The 22,395-nt window shown below is 45.9% G+C and overlaps 1 protein-coding gene across 1 annotated transcript in view; it reads right to left on the reverse strand.

The window, feature by feature from the left end:
* Window positions 1-1,131: 1,131 nt before the first annotated feature.
* SCARF2 (scavenger receptor class F member 2) overlaps window positions 1,132-22,395 on the reverse strand; it is a 179,215-nt gene continuing 157,951 nt past the window's right edge. The window contains exons 10-11 of the mRNA XM_090062358.1: window positions 4,880-5,032; window positions 1,132-3,392 (exon numbers count right to left, since the gene is read on the reverse strand). Of these exons, the coding sequence (XP_089918484.1) occupies window positions 2,158-3,392; window positions 4,880-5,032 (1,388 nt within the window). The 3' untranslated portion in view covers window positions 1,132-2,157. The remainder of the gene's footprint in view (window positions 3,393-4,879; window positions 5,033-22,395) is intronic.

Genomic DNA, 22,395 nt, shown 5'->3' on the forward strand with positions numbered 1-22,395 from the left:
CATTGGAGGTACTACTTTTAATGTGCATTAGGAAAAGTGCATTAATGCATGTGTCAACAAGTCCACAATGATCCAGAATTCTGTCACTGCAGGAGAGCTAGGGATGGCTACTGCACATTTGGCTCTGCTGTCTATAATTACCAGTCCTGGACTTAATGGGTTTTGGGGGGTTTGGCATTTGATTTTGGAAGTTTTAGGATTGCAATATGCAGCCAACTTCATTTCCCCTCTATTTTCTTCCTCCTTTTGATACCATACTTGCCTTGTGCACACAAAGGCACTTAGGCTAGGTGGCACAGCCTAGCCCTACTTCCTCAGAGAAGCAGTGGGAGAAAGCCCAAATCAAGAAACAGCTTCAGGTTCAGCCCAACCAGCTAAAGCCTATAAGGAGGAGGTAACAATGTAAACATTTCCATAGTGCTGCATGAGAACTGGTACTGAATGTGACTCTGTGGTTCACTGAAATACAGCTATTTCTGTGATAGGGGTGACAGTCAATTAAGGCCCCAGCAAAAGCAACATTTAAAATGTGATTAATGTGCTAATGCAGCAATACATTGCACCTTGCCATACCTTCAGGCAATGAATCAGTTGACAACATACTGCAAAAATGGTGATCCAGCCTTACAGATGTTACTTGTTAAATGTAGACTATCTTTGCAGCTTGTTTTTATTGAGCTTTAATTTGAATATGTGGCATGTTACATTGAGGGTAATAGTGTCTCGCCAGGTCTTCCAGCATCCCCGGGTTAAATGCTCCTCCCTCCTTCCTGGAGCCCCAGGACTCATGCTATGCTCTGCTGTCCAGGATGCCTCAACAGGAAATGTTACAACTCACCGTCCCTTCTCCCTTTCCCCAACCAGCCTTCAACACTGCTTCTTTAAGGAGCCATTGAGCACCTCTTCCTTGGGTTCTCCTTAGAATCTAACAGCCACCCCTTAAATTCTTACCCTTAAAGCTGCAGAAAGTCCATTGACCCACTGTGAGAGAATGAATTGCTTAGGGGATCAGGGGGGTTCACACTGCTAAACATTAAATTAAAATAAAAGCTACCCAATGTGAAAATCAAAGCAGGCAGATAGCATGCACTGGTTAGCAGAAGGTATGAAGAAGAGGAAGCACCCAAAAGAGACAAGAAACACACTTTTATTATGAAAACTTTCTGGAAAGATGTCAGACTCTGTCGTACCAAGTCACTCCATCCAATTCCACTGGATGGGACCCCTTAGTTGGGACGGTGTCTCTGAACAGTATCTTCAAGTTAGGCCACAAACAGGTTCTTATTCATAGCTGTCCCCAAAAGAAACATCCTTAGATGGTCGAAACCAGCTCGACCCACACTGACCAAAGCAGCATGCTTAAAGAGGATGACAGTGCTCAGGAGAGTCTACATCTCCAGAAAATAAAAAGCTAAAATGGCAAGGAAGCAACTCAAACTAAACCTTATTTGAGTTTACGCACTGATCACTTTACTCCACCACTCTGGATCATACAGGCTCTGGAGACAGCTGGAGTCAGCTCTGCTCTGCAGAAGAAATGCAGGAGGAAGGCACATGGGACCAAGCTTTTTCTAAGGCCCTGGGCACATGGATAGCAACATGGAAAGGCTGATCTAGGTCTCATCTGCAGCTCTAATATGTGGAGCAGAAGCCTTGGCCTCTTGCTGCCATTCACCAAGGACACTTGAGAGATTGGACTAGAATACAGGAAGCAAGCTAATCCATTATTGCAGAATATAACATGGGTATTTCTAGTAAAACAAGCACTGCTTATACAATCAATAATACTGCTATAAAAAGGGCATTGCCCTGCTCAGAGCCTCACATAGCTCTTCAGGTTCCTAGGCAGACAAGACAAGCTGGCCAAGCCTCCCACACAAGGACAGCTATATATGGTCCCTCTCTCTGCCAATGAGACATGCAATGTGAGTTGCCCAGAACCATGCAGAGAAGAGGATACATGGTATGGGGCACATTTCAGCATTGGGACAAGCATCTCTGATAGACAAGGGAGTCCAAAACCCTGGGACATGACAGAGAGAAGGTTTTGAAGTTTCTCCAGCACCTGCTCCCAGCTGCAGACTTGCTTCCTCCCATCCAACAGATATTCAATGTGGTAGTAGGCCAGAGTCAGGGCCTGGGGCCCATGGGTCTCTACTACTGCACCATCTGAGGGGGCATTATGGCTGCTTTGGGCTGCTCCAAGGTGGCTTCCCTACTCTTCTTTCTTGGGGGCTTTTTAATAGGTATTTTCTTGCTGGTCTGGTCACTCAGGGGTGCCTGCTCCTGGCTGCTGCTGGAATTTTGCTTCTCTGCCCTTTTCGTCTCACTGACCATGGTCTCTGACACAGGGCTGATCAGTTTTTGCAAGTTGGGGGAGGTGGGAAGCACTGGCTTGCTGGATTTCTGGTTGTTGGTAGCCACTGAACGCTTGGCTTTCTGTGGAGGGGTGGGTTTCTCCCTCTGGGACTGCAAGGGACTCATTCCATTTTGCCTAGTGCTGCTGTCACCCTTGTTGAGGCTCTGAGTTTTTTCTTTCAGTTGTGCAGCTAGTAAAGTGGCTGCCTCTGAAGACAAATGGGGATGAATGGTCTCAGAGCGTGGCTTACTGAGATTGGGACTCTTAGGGGCCTCCTTGCCTTCCCCTCCTTTCTTCTCTGGATGGTAGCTACCAATCTTTTTGAGAGCATTCTGGACAGCTCCATTGATGTTCTCCATCTGCTCTGAACTAGTTTTGTTCCTTTGTTTGGGCTTGGATGGTAGCTGAGGCTCCCCACAGAGGGAGGCTTTGTTCTCTGGAAAATTCAACTCTTTCAGATGTTTCTGTGCTTTGTCTTTGCTTCTCATGCTGCATTTTTCATCAGCTTTGCCATGCAGGCTAGCTGAAGTCTCACTTGGGCTTCTCTTTCTCTTGGCCAAGCCCTGGGTGGGCTCAGAGCAATCAGGCTGCATGAGTGCCCTCTCTGGGGATCTACTGGGAGCAGGCAATGAATTGGACTGGTTGGCATTGTACTTTCCATGAATCCAGGACACTTTGGGTTTTGTGGATGGATCTGGGGGAGGAGGTTTGATTCTTTCAGGAGAGGGAGGTTTGCCACTAATGACAGAGCTTTTGGTATCCATTGTATTTTCATCTTCATCCTTGGACTGCTTAGAGAGGCGGGCAATTTTTGCATAGAGAGCCCCATTGGCAGAGCCAGACCCACAGGATGACCGTTCACTGTCAGATGATTTGAGCAGGGGTGTTTCACTGCTGTCAGCCTGGAAAGCCTTGACAGAGCCTGTCTCTTTCAGGAAGGTGTACTCGCCAGCCTCCTCTGTGATGATTGGGGGTGTCAGCTTCTCCAGCAGGCTGCAGGAAGTGCCCTTCTCCTTGCTTTCACTCACACTCTCTGTAAAAGGAAAGCATACACTTACTGCTGCACTGTGGCATGTGGAAATGGAATGGGGAATGAAGGCCACAGGAAGAGCAGGGACAGATTAGAGCAGTATTATAAATCAGCCTGCCAATAGAATTAGGGTAAAAAACTCTGACTGGTTTTAGGAGGGTGCTTGATAATTCTATAAGCAATATAACTGGGTGCCTGCGATCTCTTTCAGTCTTGTGTTCTATGTTATGCTACAGGGGTATAGGTTACAGCCATATTGGTCTAAGTACATATGCAAGAAAGCCAGTCTGTGAAGATGTAAATTGAGGAGTCACTGGGTGAGAGACAAGTTGGGTGGGGGGGAGGGGGGCAGGAGGGAAATGAAAGTAGCTAGTAAATAGTGGAGAAGTACCTGGGGAGTCAGATGTCAGGCAGGTTATAATGTGCCATAAATCCATCACCCACTGACTCCTCAATTTACATCTTTACTGACTAGCTTTCTTGCATGCATACCAGCTTCTGGCCTCTTTACTATTCATTCCATCCAGGAAGAGCACAGACCAACTGCAGATGCTTCCTCAGCCTGATGAAGGGTATTTATATCCAAAAGCTTGCAAAGACGATTTTTTCTAACTATCTGATTTGGTCTAATAAAAGATATCAGATTTACCCAAAGAACTTTGTCTGCCTGTGTTATGCTACTCATTTTCCACCTCAACACCCTGCTCTACACTGATACTCTTGTTATACTCTGCCTAATAAACACCACCTTTGAATTTAGTCTAGTTTGCATATCAGAGCTGGTTTTCATGGAGGATTTTACAGAGGACTGAAGCAACTAATAAATCTCTTAAAAACCCTCAATACAAATATAGTAGAGCTGTTGGACTCAGAGCATGTGAAGGCAGAGACTGTTATATCCTCTTACAGACAGACATGCAGAAGTGTTCCTGGATAAGGATCTACACAGACAGCATCAAGCCTTAACATAAAAATCTGTTCCCTGGATATACTAAGCTTAACTTTTATTTTAGATCATCTTTGATTGTCTAGGACTGTTATGCTATGTTTTCTTTTTGCGGAGGAAGAAATAATTTTCTCCTTTGCCTGGAAGACTCCAGACAAATGGTTATTATTTATGTGAGCAAAGGCACCTTTGATGCCAGCTTGGGCAGTGTTCTGTTTGGAAATCAGTTCAATAAGGGGAGGGAGGCCCATGAGAAAACAAATTGTGCAGTCTTCTGCTATGATCACCCATCTGTGGAACACCTGAGTCAATGCATGAGCTGGCACCAATATCAGAATACAGTGTCATTGAGGGAGCAGAACCAACATTTTGGTTTACTTCCCCGATACAGAGACAAGTACATGCTACCCTCTAGTATCATGAGGACTACAGTGCCAGTTAAAATAGACTGCTTATCAGAGACTTTGGGAATTTTCTGTCAAGCAGTTCCAGTGACCCCTGGGAAAGTGGATTGGCTTGACCAGCACTCCCTTAGCTTACTCACCTTCATGGGGTACACAGTACACTGGTCCCTCATCAGTGGTATCAAAGGAAGAGAAGGAGCCACGGGAGGACCAGGAGGGGGATGGTTGCTCGACCACAGAAGGTGGTTCAATGAAGCTGCAGTTCATGGTATTCTCCAAGTCATGGTGAGCCACTGGAAAGAGAGAGCATAGAGTTGATGGTAGTGCTGCTGTATTACTTCTCAGGCTATCCCCAAAGCCCTCCATGCACAAAATATGGTGCATAAAGTGACCTTTACCCCTTGAGAGGTATACCTATTTACAGAGAGCACATTATTCAACCCAAGTGCAGGACTTTGCACTTGTCTGTGTTGAATCTCATTTAATTGATTGTGGGCCATTTCTCCAGCCTATCTAGGTCATTCTGAATCCTAACCCTGCCCTCTTGAATGCCCAGAATTCCACCCAATTTGGTGTCATCTGCAAATTTGCTAAGCATGCACTCAATTTTATCATCCAAATCATTAATGAAGATGCTAAACAATACCCAAGCTAGGATAGACTCCATGGGTAACCCTACTTAATACTTCTTCCCAACTAGATATTGAGTCATTGATGACTACTTCCTGACTACAATAATCTGACTTACCAAATCTCCAAAGGCCTTCTGCCTTGCTCACAGGACTGTTGCTTAGTTTGATTTTTTAAGTGCTGAAACTAATAAAGGGACATCTGGCAGAGCTGGGTAAATGAACAAGAATTCCTTGACCAGGATCTTGAACTATTAACAATGATTCCCCAGGCTCTCTCACAACCAATCTGGCCCAGGTTTCAATGGGACAGACTAGCAGAATTCATCTCCATCCCTTCACATGTAGGAGCACCAGTCCTGGGCCTCTCCACTCTAATGTTCAGCAGAACATCTTGCTGCTCTATATGCCTTTCAGTAGATGTGTCTACACATGCATTAATGCACTTGCGTTACTCATACAAACATGAGGTACTACATAAATGTGCATTAAACTGCCCTAATGCACAACAGCAAAAGCACGCACCTTTTTAGTGACACTTAATGTGCAGTATGCTATTTCTACTGCATATTAGTACTGTTTTTGACACAACACTTTAATAAGGAGTAGAATAGGCTACTGCACATTAAAGTGCACAAGTAGATATGCACAATAAAGCTGGGATAATGGATGAAGGCTTAAAGGAAACGATCACTCCTATAGTTTACTATTCCATAACACTACATAAAAAGAGCTCACTTTTCCCTAGAACCATGTTCACCCGAACTCTTTTCACCTCAGTCCTGTGTATACTTCATTTTCTTTTTGCCATTCTGTAGCTTTTAAAGCCTTTTCTAAGTTTATAACACCACAGGAAAAAACAAAACAGAAAATAACCAACTAATGTCCTGCCTCTCTCTCTCACACACACCATTCATTCTATCGCATTCTCTGGCAAAACAAGGAAAAAAAGTATAGGAAAGGAAAAAAAAAATTTAAAGTCAAAATGTAAACATTCTCAGTTTAATCTAAAAAGCCAGAACATTAAAAAACTTTTGTCTGTTTTCTTTATCCCAAAACTTTATTTATTAATGAATCCAACCCATAAAATAATACATTTAACATTCAAAAGCATATCCAATCCTCAATATATACACAAAGACAGACACTAATCTTCTATCAATAGTATTACCAGTATCCAAATCAATTTCCACATAAGTTTTGTGCTCTTTTCCTTTTTTTCTCCACGCTACAACAGTTCCTTAGCATTTTCACCAATGCCAATCCCTGTGTTTCTTCAACTCTATATGATAATCACCCCTCATTTTTCCTATAATTCTGACTAACATCAATCTTATTAACTTCTCTTTGCTTTTAATTTTAAAATTTATTCTGAATTTATTTTTAAGTGTTCATTCATAGAACTTGCATTTCAATATTCAAAAAAGTTTCTCATATTTTCTGGTTTAGAGGCAGGAGATGATTTTTTATTTAAACAAACTGCAACACATTCTATTAGATTTCCAAGTAAGGATATTTTTTGCTTTCTTTCCTGTTGAACACTGACTTGATAGAACAACTTTTCCATGACTAAAGTCCTAAGTTTTTGGTAATCACTCAGTGATTCTAGGGGTGTCACTTATCTTCTAGGCTTTTGGTGGTATTCCTCAGGCAGCAGGCACAAGAGCTACAGGAGGAGGCAGCAGTGCTCCAAAGCATTCTCAGTCATGAGAATTTAATTGATTCAATGATGGAGGAGACCTCCAGGACAATGGAGGAAGGACTGCCAGAGGTGACACTAGGGAAAGAAGAGGACATGAACTCCCATGAAGGTGGAAGTTGGAAGCTTGTGACTTCTTCATCCCCACCTGCAATGGTTTGCCTGGAGAACAGATACGGAGCCCTAGCAACAGAAGAGAAGGAGCATGTTCAGTCAGGCAAAGAAGCCAAGCCAGGCCTCTCCAAGTGAGGGAGGATAGGGAACACTGCCATCAAGAGGAAGCAACAGGCAGTGGTGGTTGGAGACTCCCTTCTGCGGGGGATGGAGGCATCCATCTGTTAGCCTGATCATTTGTATGGGGAAGTCTCCTAGTTGCCTGGAGCCTGGAACTGAGATGTCATGAAGGGATTACTGAGATTCATCATGTCCTCTGACTCAGAAACCCCATGCTGCTCAACTATGTGGGCATCAATGAGATTGCCAGAAAGGACCTTGAGCAGTTCAAAAGTGAGTAAAAGGCTCTGGGTGCAAGGGTGAAGGGGACAGGGGGCTCAGGTAGTGTTCTCCTTATCCTTTCCATCAAGGGGAAAGGGTCCAGACAGGAATGGATGCATCCTACAGATCAATGCATAGCTGTGCAGATGGTGTCACCAGCAGGGCTTTGGGTTCTTTGAGCACAGGATGTTGGTCCAAGAAGGGCTGCTAGGAGGAGACAGGATCCACCTGACGAAGAGAAGAAAGAGCATCTTTCCAGATAGGCTCAGTAACTTAGTGAGTCAGGCTTTAAACTCAATTTGCTGGGGGATGGAGATCAAAGCCCTGGAGAAAGTGGTGAAGTGGGTGACCTGGAGGAAGCACAAGCATGAAATGGCAACAGGGGAGGTCTTCACATTCTTCCAGAGAAAGTAGGGTAATAAGCTAGTTACGTCAGATGTCTGTACACAAATGCACAGAGCCTGGGAAACAAGCAGGAAGAACTGGAAGTTGTTACACATTTGAGGACCTATGATGTGAATAGAATAACAGAGGCTTGGTAGGATAGTTTGCGTGACTGAACTTCTGTCATGGATAGGTGTAAACTTTTCAGGCAGGGCAGGCATGGGAAAGGAGAAGGAGGAATTGCTTTTATGTAAAAGAGCTAGATGATTGCTTTGAGCTCCAGTATGAAATTAGAGATAGGGCTGTTGAAAATCTCTGGGGTAGGGTCAGAAAGGACAGCAACAACAGTGATGTCTTCATGGGTGTGTGCTGTAGACCGATGGAACAGGAGGATGTGGTAGATGAGGCTTTCTTCAAACAGCTTGCAGAAGTTTTCCCATCACAGGCCCTGCTTCTCCTGGGGGACTTCAATCACCCTGACATCAGCTGGGAGGGCAATGCAGCAGCGCACAGGCAATCCACAAAGTTTTTGGAGAGTGTTGGGAACAGCTTCCTGGTGCAAATGTTGGAAAGGCTAACTAGAACCTGTGCTCTTTTTGACCTGCTGCTGACAAATAGGGAAGAATTAGTGGGGATCATATAAGTGAATGGCAACTTGGGCAGAAGTCACTATGATATGATTGAGCTCAGGATCCTGAGGAAAGGATGGAAGGAAAGCAGCAGAATAGGGACACTGAACTTCAGAAAAGCAGACTTGGATTCACTCAGGTAACTGATGGGCAGGATTCTCCGGGAGGCCAGTCTGAGGGGGAAGGGAGTTCAGGAGAGCTGGTTGTATTGAAAGAAACCTTATTGAGGGTGCAATAAGAAACACACAAAAGCTGGACATGTACAAGTCCATGGGGACAGACATGATGCACCTGAGGGTGCGGAGGGAGTTGGCTAATGTGATTACAGAGCTGTTGGCCATTATCCTTGAAAACTCATGGCAATCAGGAGCAGTCCTGGACAACTGGAAAAGGGCAACTACAGTTCCCATCTAGAAGCAAGGGAAGAAAGAGGACCTCGGGAACTACAGATGGGTCAACCTCACCTGAGTCCCTAGAAAAATCATGGAACAAGTCCTCAAGGAATCCATTTCTAAGCCCTTGGAGGAAAAGAAGGTGATTAGGAACAGTCAGCATGGATTCACCAAGAGCACGTCATGCCCAACCAAGCTGGTTGCCTTCTATGATGAGATGACTGATTCTGTGGATGTGGGGAGAGCAGTGAACATGGTATACCTTGACTTTAGTAAGGCCTTGATACAGTCTCCCACACCTCATATATCTTGACTTCAAAAAAGCTTTTGATCTGGTATCCCATGATCACCTCTTGGCCAAACTGCCCAGTTGTGGCCTTGGCTCCACCACGATCCGCTGGCTGGGAAATTGGCTCCGTGGTCGGACCCAGAGGGTTGTGATTGATGGCAGTCACTCATTGTGGTGCCCTGTGACCAGTGGGGTCCCTCAAGGCTCTGTCCTGGGACCCATACTGTTCAACATCTTCATTAACGATGTGGACATTGGAGTCAGAAGCAGACTGGCCAAGTTCGCCGATGACACCAAACTTTGGGGCAAAGCATCCATGCCAGAGGACAGGCGGGTGATCCAGGCTGACCTGGAAAAGCTCAGCAAATGGGCAGACGAGAACCTCATGGTGTTTAACACCGAAAAATGCAAGGTTCTCCACCTTGGGAGGAAAAACCTGCAGCACCCTTATAGGCTCGGCAGTGCTACGTTGGTTAGCACTATAGAAGAAAGAGACTTGGGGGTCATCATTGACCACAAGATGAACATGAGCCTGCAATGCAATGCTGCGGCTAGCAAAGCGACCAAAACGCTGGCTTGCATCCATAGATGCTTCTCGAGCAAATCCCGGGACGTCATTCTCCCCTTGTACTCGGCCTTGGTGAGGCCGCAGCTGGAGTACTGCGTCCAGTTTTTGGGCTCCACAATTCAAAAAGGATGTGGAGAAGCTTGAGAGAGTCCAGAGGAGAGCCACGCGCATGATCAGAGGTCAGGAAAACAGATCTTACGATGACAGGCTGAGAGCCATGGGACTCTTTAGCCTGGAAAAGCACAGGCTCAGGGGTGATCTGATGGCCACCTACAAGTTTATCGGGGTGACCACCAGGATCTGGGGGAACGTTTGTTCACCAGAGTGCCCCAAGGGATGACGAGGTCAAACGGTCACAAACTCCTGCAAGACTGTTTCAGGCTGGACATAAGGAAGAATTTCTTTACTGTCCGAGCCACCAAGGTCTGGAACAGTCTGCCAGCGGAGGTGGTTCAGAGAGGCCTAGACACTGGAGGATTGGATGAAAAAAAGCTCATAAAATTCAATAAGGACAAGTGCAAAGTCCTGCACTTAGGATGGAACAATTCCATGCACCAGGGTAAGCTGAGGACTTGGCTAAACAGGAGCCTGCCAAAAAAGGAGCTGGAGGTTACAGTGGACAATAAGCTGAATATGAGCCAACCACATGCCCTTGTTGTCATCAAGGTTTACAGGACACTGGGCTCTATTAATAGGAGCATTGCCAGCAGATCAAGGGAAGTGTTTTCTCTCTTTTATTTGGCACTGGTGAGGCCACATCTGGAGTACCGTGTCTAGGTTTGGGGCCCCCCATTACAGAAATGTGGACAAATTGGAGACAGTCCAACAGAGGGCAACACAAATGGTTAGAGGGCTGAGGAACAGAACTTCTGTGGAGAGGCCAACAGAACTGGTCTTATTTGATCTGGAGAAGAGAGGACTGACAGGGGATTTAACAGCAGTCTTCAACTACCCAAAGGGTGGGTCCAAAGAGCTAGACTATTTTCAGTGGCAACTATAGAAGAAGGAGTGAGGGTCTCAAATTTCAGCAAGAGATGTTTAGATTAGAAATTAAGAACAACTTTATCAGTAGGAGGCCAGTAAAATACTGGAAGAGGTTACCCAGAGAGGTTATGGAATCTCCATCCTTGGAAAACTCTAACACTTGGGTAGACAATTTTTTAGCTGGGATGATATAGTTGGGGATGTTCCTGCTTTGAGCAGGTGGTTGAACTAGATGTCCTCCTGAGGTCCCATCAAACCTTAATTTTCTATGATTCTATGAGTCCATGAATCGAATTTCTTGCAGCCACTTGAAAATGAGTGGTCAATTCCCTATGACACTTGCATGTTGTAGAGTTCTCAGGAAGGTTGAATACAAACATTAAGGCTGGATCCAGACATGCAGGCATGTGTGGTTTGTGGCGCTGCAAAAACTTTTGCAGCGCCACAAACCACATGAGTTGTACCTTAATCAGTGTGTGGCACTGCTAATTTACAGCACCGGGGTGAAATTTGTCACTGGGGTTTCCTGTTAACAAAAGAAAAAGAACCTGGGAAAAAGTTGTGTAAACCATGCCTAAGTGGCGGGCACCAGGACAAATGCAGGGATCTGTCTGCTCTCCCATCTCCATGCACTGTGGAGCCCCTGTGCTGAGGCATCCTGCACCTCAGCCAGCTACCCCTGTCTGGTGGGAGTGCAGGGTGCCTCAAGATGTGGGAGCGGGCAGCCCTGGTTTGGCTGTTCCCTGTCTCTGCATGCCTCAACATGGGAGCTCCACTGTTGAGCTGCTGGTTGGGGTGCGGTGTGCCTCAACATGGTGAAGCAGGCAGCCCTGGGCTGGCTGCACCCCTGTCTCAAGGCACACGGAGCCCCAGTCAGCTGCTTTGTGGCTGGCTGGGGCACATTGTGCCTCAGCATGGGGGATCCACGTGCCTCAATGCAGGGGTTCCACAGTGGAGGCCCCATGCAGAAGCAAGTGGAGACAGGGGAGCAGCCAACCCAAGGCTGCTTTCTCCCTCGTGTTGAGGCACTCTGAGCCCCAGCCAGCCAGGGAGTGGTTGGCTGGGGCACAGGGGCTTCACATGTTGCTCCCTAGCTGGCCGGGGTACAAGATGCCTTAGTGGAGGGGATGGATAGCCCCTGATGAGGCACCCTGTGCCCTAGCCCCACAGCACATGGAGCAGCAGGACAATGTGTCCCACTGTGAAGCACACCAGCAAGGACATGCACTGTGGCACAAAGTAGCAGCACAAATTTGTGCCTCTACTATATGTGCTACTACAAAGGCATACTTTGTTCATGTGGACATGGCCCAAGGGGTTATCTGATAATTAGTATCCTGTTATTTCCCTCATCATGTCTCCAACCTTTTCCCAGAAGAATTTATTTCTGGGATATTCCATTAGGCCTGTGCGAAGTGACTAGATTTGGCTGATTTGGGAACAGTGATTCCATTTGATTTGAATCACTGTCCTGAATCGATTAGGTTGAATCTGATTAGGAGATTTGACCACTGCCAAATTGGCTGAATCTCCAAATTGGACAGGCGCCATCCCCCACCCACTCTCCCAGCCCCATGAATGGCTGCCCCACCCGGCTCCAGCTCCCTGTTCTTAAAAAAACCAGAAAGCAAAAAAATAAAGCCCTAGGCTCACCCGCTTTTGCCAGGCCGGGGGGGTCCCTGCTGCCCCACACTGTGTGTGGGGATCTGCCACGAGCCCCCAGACCCTGTCCACTCTCCCAGCACATTCCCCCCCCAGCCCCACTTCTTTGAAAAAAGCCCCAGGCTCACCAGCTCCTGCCAGACAGGGGACGACCCCTCCCCACTCCTGCCCTGCGCTGCATGGGGGGCTCTGACACAAGCCCCCAAAAGCCCTGAGGCTGCTGAGGCAGCCAGGGAGACTGGGGCTTTTTTTCATTTTTTGTTTTAGAGAGCCAGGAGCTGGGGCCAGGTGGGGCAGCCATGGGGCGGGGAGGGCTGGGAGAGGGGTCAGGGGTCAGAAGGGCACTCAGGGGGGCTGAGGAAACAGGAAGGGGATGGGGCCTGGCAGGGGTTCCCCCCATGGTCCACTCCCCCCTTCTCCAGCCCCCCACTTACCAGCACAGAGTCTGGGTCCAGCTCCCTGTGGCAGCGAGCGGGGACTGCCCGAATCCCCAAAGCTCTCTGAAACTTTTCCAAATCACTTTGGAGAGGTTCAAATCAATTCAGCCCTTTTTATTTGTCTCCTGATTCGATTCGGATTTGGAGGTTTAGCCGCCAAATTGTGCCGAAGCTCCTCTGAATCGAAATCAGCACCTGAAGCTTCGCACAGCCCTAGTGTCCATCACATGGTAGAATCCTCCTAACTGACCAGACTCCCTCCGTTATTTGCCTGTGCCGAGATCATAAATTAATTTAATTTTCAGTTGGGTGAGATATCATCAATATAGGATTTTAAAATAACGTTCTTTCATTAATATTTTAATGTGAGAGGACCATCGTTCCAGATTGCGTCAATACTGATTTCTGATTCAGTGTGGTTAGCCGACCTTATTATAAATAGTGGTTGATGTTGAAAAAATGGAATTTTAATGTCACCTACTGTATTCCCTCAAAAGATCTAAATATATTTTCTTTGAATAATTTTCTAAAATGTATAATACCAGTATATTCCCAGATATTAAACCTTCCTAAATCATTATTAGGATAAATTAAATATTATTATGTATAGATGCTAAAGGATATGGGTATAATAAGCTTTATTTTTTTAATATATGTTATCCCAAGTTTTCATTGTTGTTCTCCTAAAGGGAAATGCAACAGAGCTTTGCCTGGCAGAGCATCCTGATGTAACAGGATGCCTTGGCCTGGAAGACACAAACTGTTGATGCCAATCAAAATTATACATATGGTACATCCTACAATTTTAGTTAAGAGCCTATTGATAACATTGAGTAAATTATTTAGCCTTATATAGTGTTCATATTGCCATATTTTAATAGTTTACTTATGTTAAAGTCTCAACAAAACTTCCAAGAAGCCTTGAGGAAGCCCAAAAGAACGTAATAAACTTTTAAATCTTATTATTGTGAAGCAAGTATATTAGATAGAGTAGAAAGCTAATTATGAGCGGAGGGCTCCATCAATTCTATGAAGAGCCAATTAATAATAATGCTAAAGATAAGGATGCTCTTTTGTTATATTTCTCAAAGTGTTAAATCTGGTGTAACCAACATCTGGGTCAACTGCTGAGAACCAGACTCCCCCTAAACCTATCTCCTTGATAGCTGGCAGGCTTCATGGCCGCAGCAGGGCATAGCAGGCCTGCAATTTTCACCTCCCTGTCCCAAGACAGACAGTCTCACAAGCAACCATGTCAGAAGTTTTGCCTGTCAGCAGCTAGAAGTACAGGGCCCCCAAACCCCCCTGCACCTATCTCCTCGACACCTGGCAGCCTTCGTGGCCTCAGCAGGGGCTATCAGGCCTGCAGCTTTCACCCTGCTGCGCCTTAACACACAGTGTCACCCATGTCACAAGTTTTGCTTGTCCGCAGCTTTAGACGCAGTTTCCCCTAATCCCCCACACCTATCTCCTTGAAATGTGGCAGTCTTCGTTGCCTCAGCAGGGGCTAGCATGCCTGCAGTTTTTACTCCCCTGTGGCTTAACACACACACGTGACATGAGATTTTTAGCTTCAAGATTTTGAGGTGCAATTTCCCTGAAATTCCTGTACCTATCTCCTTGAAACTTGGCAGGCTTTGTGCCCTCTGAAGGGGCTACCATTCCTACAAGTTTCATCCAAATCAGGCTAGAAAGGACAAAGTTATAGGCTGTTTCATGCTTCCCCATTACAGCCTATAGGCGAAACGTCAAAACAGCAAAACTGTTTTGACGAAACAAGATGGAACAGCAGTCTTGAATTGAAACGAAATTCAAAACTGAATGCTGTCCCATCGAAATGTTGAAATGCAAGTCAAAACAGAATGTACAAGTTTGTTCTTCTTGTAACATATCTGCTAAACAGGCACACATTATTTGAAATGCAAGTCGAAACAGAATGGTGCCATTTCACCCAGCCCTGCCTGGCACGTATCCTTCAGCCTCTCATCTCTCTTCAGCATGTCATCCATCTTAGCAAACGACATTTATGCTGAATCCCCCTTACAGAAGGAACATCACGTCATCATCCATATGATATCCATACGTTTCCTTTCACTCTGCTATCTGTCACTTCTTCCCATACATTTGCCATCTGTCTTTCTGTCAGATCCACAACTATTGGTATCTTGTCTTTCTTTATTATCATATTAATCACCTTCTTCCAGTCTTTCAAGCACTCTAATCACACTCCCTCAAGTTTATTTATCCTTATGAAGCTCTCCATCTTCATATAGTGGGATGATACCTGCCATGTCCATGGATTTTCCCAACCCCCCCGTACATGCCCCGTCTTCTTAACGTTCTTTCTGCCAGGTTGCAGCAGACACATAAAGTCTCCCCGCTCCTTCCCCACCGCCAGTGGGGCAGCTAGCTCACTTCTAGCTGCCCCACTGAGAGATTGGGGCAGGGGACTGGGACCTGCCTTACCCATGCAGTTCTTTCTAAGCCCTATGCCTCAATCACCCGATTGGAGCCTCGGGCTGGGACCTGCCCCTGACTGTGAAAGTTCCCAGGCAGCTCCAGGCTGCACGGGGAAGTCTGCATGTGCATCCCAGAGCTGGCTGGGAAATGCCTGAAACAGGATAGTCCCCAACCACCTCCAGGCTGGATATGCCATCCTGTGCAGCCTGCGACTGGTTGAGAACTGTCCCAGTCAGAGGCAGGTCCCAGGCAGCTCCAGGCTGGGTGGGGAACTATCCCCATTCAGGGAGATCCCAGCCTTTGCTCTGCAGTCACAGTTGTGATCGCAGGGTGGCGGGGGAAGAGCTTGTTTCCTACCCAGCTCCGTGAGCATGGAGCTGGGCGGGAACAGGTTGAGGAACAAGTTCCCTAGCCTGTCCTCCTCCCCTCCCCACCAGCTCTGTGCTTGCAGAGCCGGGCAGGGAACAAGGTCTGCAGCCCCCACCTGCAGGGAGGTCCCTGCACCAGCTCTGCAAGCACAGAGGACGAGGCCTGTGAGCACACAGAACAAGGCTCAGGCTGGAAGACCCTTATGTCACAGCAGCAGCTCCACGAACATAGAGCCGTTGCTGAGAGATGCTCATCTTTCAGCCAGAGCCCCACAGCCACGGGGCTCTGGCTGGAAGATAGGCATCTCCCAGCAGTGGCCCCACAGCGATAGAACTGCCCCTGGGAGTTAAGGGTCTCCCCGCCCCACACTCCCCAATCACAATGGTAGAGTGGGGGCTGGGAGATAAGGATTTCCCAGCCCACACTCCAAAATCGTAATCTGGGCACAGGGGGCTTGAAGCCCCTATCTCCTGCCCCATTGTGGGTGGCTGGCCAGGTGCAGACTTGGCTTCTGGCCAGGCATCTACATGAGCTCTATGGCACCATTACCAATGTCAAGTAAATTTGCTACTTGCATTTGCAGGTAGAAAATTTACTTGGGATTAGGGAGATTTACTGTTGAGTAAGCATGTGCACGTGGAGGCCCACATGCTTACTTTACAGTAAACCATGCTAATTTGCAGTTAAGCACCTCATGTAGATACGCCCTGAATAGCACTTTGACTCACCCAGTCATATACCCTGGAAACCCCATCTTCTGCAATACTTCAAACATGAAATCATGCTGAACCCTATCAGAAGCTGTCTCCAGGTCTAGATTCATTATTTCTGTATTTCTTTTCCTCTCCTTCACATCCACTATGACATCTCTTATTAACTATAAGGTTAGGTTCAGGAACAGTACAAGTTTGTTCTTCTTGTAACATATCTGCTAAACAGGCACACATTATTTGGCCAATACTTTTGCCATCGATTTGTAGTCTACTTTTAAAAGGATAATTGTTCTCCAGTTATCTAACATGTCTTCCTTCTCTTCTATGTCTATCATATCTGTCCCCAGTCATTGCAAAACATTTTTCATAGAATTCTACTGGAAGGCCATCTCTTCCTGGAGCCTTCCCTATCTTGCAAACTTTTAAGCAGTTCGCCACCTCTCTCATACTTAACTTCTCCAATTTTTTTTCTTTCCATTTTCTATTCTTTCCTTTGTTCCAAGAAACACCTTCATTTTTCCACCATCTACTACTCTTCTTTTGTACATCTCTTTAACAACTCCATCACCATGTCCAGCACCATTGCCCTCTCTTCTACTTGCTTTTATTCTTCAGTTCTCACTATTTTCAGTTCCTTCCTTCTTTTCCTCAATTATGCCAAAAAATACTTACACCAACCTTCCTCCTTCTCCATCCAAGGTGCTTTAGTCATAAAGCTTTTCTCATCCATTTTCCTTTTGAACCATTCTTCAATCCATCGCTTTGTCTTCCAGTTTTTCTTTCACTCATACTCCTTTAATAATCCCCGCTTACTTGTTTGCAATTCTTCTAGCTCTTCCACCCTCTTCTTTGCCTCTCTTTGATCAATATTTATGAAAAATTCACTTGTTTTTCTCTTCATCCCAGTCCACCATTCCCAGATGTTTGTATAGAATCTCTTCAGAGTCCTCCATCCTTTATACAGTTCCACATATTCTTGACAGGTCTTCTCATCGTGTAATAACTGAACATTTAACTTCTACATCTCTTTCCCCCTACCTTCTCTCTTTTCTAAATGCACTTCTACTCTTAGCATCCATTGAACACTGAGGGTCATATCTAAGAGCTCCTTCATTCCAACCCCTAGCCCATTTGATGTTAATACAAAATCAATCCTTGACATCTTTCTTCCACTCAGTTCCATCCTCATAATCACCTTCTCGTTGACCATACATTTTTTAAACATCCTTCTTTTATTATATTAATAAAGCACTTTTGATGAACCGTCTAGGTCTCCCTTTCCCTTATCCCCTCTCCTATCCCCCTCCTCAATAATGCAATTGAAGTTTCCCACCAGAATTTGCTGACTACCTCCACCTACCTAAACCTTTAACTTCTTAAACATGGTGATCCTTCCTTCTCTTTAAGCTGGTGCATATATATTAAAAATCTCTGACACTTTCTTTTCAATCTCCACCACCACAATCACATGCACTTCCTGCACTTCCACTTACTCACTCTTGAACAAAATTATGATTCCAGATTCTTTGTTTGCCTCCAACCCCACCCACCATGATGATCCCCACCCCCATATCTTTACAAAACACTTTGTCTCCAGCTGCCTTTGGGGGTAAGTAGGGCTGGTGGGGCTAGAGTCTGCAGGCAGGGGGGAGCTGGGTCCCCCCTTCAACAGTGCTGGGGAGGCAGGTAGGGAATAAGGGAGTCAGCAATTTCCTGATCCCTGCATAGACCCCGGGACTGATTTCGCAGGTTTTGGGGCCCAATGCTTGGCCTTGTAGGGAAGTGGGAAAAAGGGAAGCCTAGTGACAGGCAGGGCAAGCAAGATGGGGGAGAGAAGGGAGAGGAGAAGGAGGGGAAGAGGGAAGGGAATGCAGCAGGGGCCACTTGTGGGGATCTGCCTCAGTTGCCTTTTAGCTCCTGCCAAGTGGCAACTGCTGCTGCCCATCTTCTGCCCTCACACAAGTCCCTGGCCAGCCACAGTCTCCATGCTACTACCCCTTCCCTACTGCTCCTGGGTTCTCACAGTCCAGATGGAAGTAGTGGCCACAGCACAGCATGACCCAGTGGAGAGGGCTACTCCTGACAGCTGTGAGCTCATTGTAGCTCCAGCTGGCCCCTGGCTCCTGCCTGGGGCTGCTGGTGCCTATTCCTGATGCAGATCTTAGAGGTGCTCTGCTGGGACATGCCACACTAGTCAGGGGTGCTCAATGCCACAAAGCATCAGGGGGAAAACTGAAGTTGGACCCACATCCTGGTGCATGGGGGGAGCTGCTGCTGGGAGGAAGCAAGTGTTCTCTAGCATCCCAGGATGTACTGCTCCCAAACACTTCCCCCAAGCCCCCCGACATACATCTGAGGAGAGATAGAGCCCAGATGTCCAGCCTTCTAGCCATGCCCTTGCTTGCCAGCCCTTTAGTGGCCAGTCAGAACTGTGCAGGCAAGAAACAGTATTAACTCTTAACATGCTCATTCTAACTTTACAGCTTATTCTAATTTTAACTATTTCAGCACCACTTAACATTCCACAGATGGTCTAAGTATAATGTGCAACTCTTGTGAATTTATAAATTATAATCATAAGCTCTTGTGAGTTTATAAATTGTAATGAATACATGTACAGTAGGGGTGTGCGAAATGGGCCCTATTCAATTCGGATTTGGATTCGGCCTGAATCAGGGACAGTGATTTGATCCATTGATTCGAATCACTGCCCCGATTCAATTCAGCTGAATCCAAATCTGAAGATTTAATGCTGATTCAGTGAATCAGTGATTTGGACACAGGCACAGCTTTAAAAGTTTTTTCTACACACCTTGAGGTAGCAGGCGCGGCTTGTGATCACTGCAGTGCTGGGGTGGATGGAGCATCCCACAGCAGAGTGGGGGGCTCTCCAGTGTGCTCAGCAGAGAACCCAGAAGTGGACCAGAAGTACTTCCAGTCTTCTTCTGGGTCCACAGGGGAGCGCGCTGGGGGGCCTCCCCCTCCTCGCCGGCTCAGCGATTGGCCACAGGGGGACCCTGGGTGCCCCCCCAGCCCCAGGAGGCACCAGTCACCGAGCCGGGGGGATGCAGGAGGTAGGGCAGCAGGATGCTTCCTGGCAGACCTAGAAGTGGACTGGAAGTGCTTCTGGTCCATTTCCAGGTCTGTTGCTGCACGTGCTCGGGAGCCCCCCATAATTCTGTGGAGGTGTTTGGGAGCAGTACATCCTGGGATGCTAGAGAACTGTAAATTGCTTGTTTTAGCTCTTTGGAGCAGACTGATGTTACCCTACCTCAGGCTAGGGTACACTACCCAGAGTTAACCCTTGCCTGAAGTGGCATAACTTTGAGATGCTCAGAGGGCACTTAGCATGAGTTAATGGGCTTTAACACATGGACCTTTAGTACTGTCTAAGAGTAACATATAAATTCAGCATTGTAATCTCTGTTTTAGCTGAGACAACAGAGCCATTAGAACTATTATAAAGGTAAATGGTTAAATAAAATTAGTAATCCAAAATGTATTTAAATCTCATCCATTACATTCTCTTTTCTCATAGTAGATTAGAAAAGAATGTGCGAAATTTCTGAAGAACATACCAATAACAGATGAAATTCAATATTGATAACTGCAAAACACTCACGTGCCCTAATTGGTCCTAAATCAACAGCAATGACTGAAGAAAAAGACCTGGGCACGATCATGGAGTCCTCTATGTGCAGGAGCAGTTACGAAAGGAAATGTGATATTCAGATGCATGACAGAGATGCAGAATAAAACTCGTAATATCAGTATGCTATTAAATATACACAACAGCCTGAACTCATCTGGGTCATCTTGCTCAGCTGCAGCCAACCAAGCTCTAAAATGATGTTGAAAAAATAAAGGGGATTGGAGACAGAAACCAAGAAATATTTCAGGGACAGAAAAAGCTATGGATAAGGAGGTATTAACACTGTGGGGACCATTTACTTTATGGAGGAGAGGAATAATAAATGGGATATATTGAATATAGATGAAGTAGAAAGCAGTACTGAGAATGTAAATCAGGAACTTCTACAATAAGCCCTGTGAAAGAAAAAGGATAATGAAAGAACATCACTATAAATAGATAAAACAATACATTTAGTCACAAGGAATAATTTGCTATTGAAAATTACTGCTGCAAGGTATCATTGAGGCAAAGGTTATCATGATGTTGTGAAGAGCTGGATAGTGATGTGGGTATACCGAAAGCAACAATAGTAGCAGCAGACAGGGTACAATCAAAGAAACACAGTTCCTGAAGAACTCTGAAAGGAATATACATCTTCTGGCAGTAGGGTGCAAACCAACCCTAACTGATAAGGTTCTTCCCCCAGAACCAGGATATCCTATAATTGCCAGCTGCAGGACTTCTGACAGTTGAGCACCTGGAATTGATCACTGTTGGAGACGGGGTGTAGGGCTAAGTGCTCTGATCTGGCCCAGCATGTTAGGTGGATCTATACTAGAAAAATGGTAAGCATGGTATAAAGAAATTAAATGAGCTAGAGCGTGGGGGAGGAAGGGTTCTTCTGTGGATTTAAGAATGCAGGTGACTTTCTCTGCTTGCTTTCAAGCTATGGCCATCACTGTAGTAAAGAGAAGAATGAAGAACTCTGTTATGGATAATGATCAAGAAGTGTGTGACGTCAGAAAATAAATGCTGGATTTGGTCAAATGTGATGTCAGTTTGGCTCCTTTGGCTGTAGATGTGACTAGATGTTACAGTCTAGGATAGAGAGACTGCAAGCTGACAGAATCGAAGCAAAAAGCCCCTGGCTGCCAGAAAGAGCTCTTCTTGGAGATGACTGATACAAACTGCACTGCAGAGCGCTGCTCGTCTCAGCTTTGGGAGGAAGCTGTCAAGATGTGCAATGCCAGCTCCAGAACACTGTCTTTCCTGTTCAGCTCAAACATCTGGCTCTGGGTGACTTATCAGCCTGTGATTTATCTGATGGGCTGGGAGAAATCTGTCTGCTTCCTGTGAGTCCCTTCTACAATGTTGAACTTGCTAAGCACAGTTTGAATTTCTTTCTTAATCATATCCCCTTTCTTAAGCACAAAGAACAAAGTAGTATATCAGTTCTTCTACTGACTATAGAAGCAAGATGCATCCTCCCATCTCTCCCACAGTTTCACACTGATCTGAATGAAATATTCAGGCAGTCAGACTGAAATAGAGATATGCTTTCCCATGTTTTCCTCATGGCATGGCCAGAACAACTTGTACTGCAAACCCATTGGTCATGTTTACATAAGATGCTAGATGCACAGTAGACTAATTCTACTGCACATTAGCCCATCATGGTAAAAGCCATGCTAATGTGCTAATGCATAGTAGAATTAGTCTACTGCACATAGTGTTGCTAAAAAACCATGCACTAGTGCTACTGCATGAGTTAGGGCCTGTTATTACAGGTACTAAACTTAATGCACAGTAACAACAGTGTATGAATGCACATGTTGACATGCCCATTGTCTTTCACATTTCAATAGGATCAGGTTGGAGTGGCAACAGTGAAGTGCTGGTTTTGGGAGGGATTGCCCTTGCCTAATACAGTCAGTCTGCAGCTAGTGAAAGGCTTGGGAGTACTAAGTAGCTTGAAGATACCATCTTTCAAATGAGACATAAAACCAACACTTGTTGAAGATCCAAGGACACTCTGGACATATCTACATGTGGTATTAATACAATCTAGGCATACTGCACAGCAAAATACTGCACAGTGGGTGCATCTACATGAGATGCTATATTGCTATAGCAACAAGCTATGGTGATGTAGTGTCACTGGCCACGAACCATGACGGCAATGCTACTGAAGAGCAGCAATGAGCTGCTGTGCTGTAGCTCATTGCTATTGCACAGTATGATCAGAAATGACTCACAAATGACTCTTGTACAGGACTGCTTCTGCTCTGATCTGTCCCCCTGCAGCAGCCAGG

Source organism: Crocodylus siamensis, chromosome 9, assembly GCF_052110815.1.
Source record: "Crocodylus siamensis isolate JL-2025a chromosome 9, ASM5211081v1, whole genome shotgun sequence".
NCBI lineage: Eukaryota > Metazoa > Chordata > Crocodylia > Crocodylidae > Crocodylus > Crocodylus siamensis.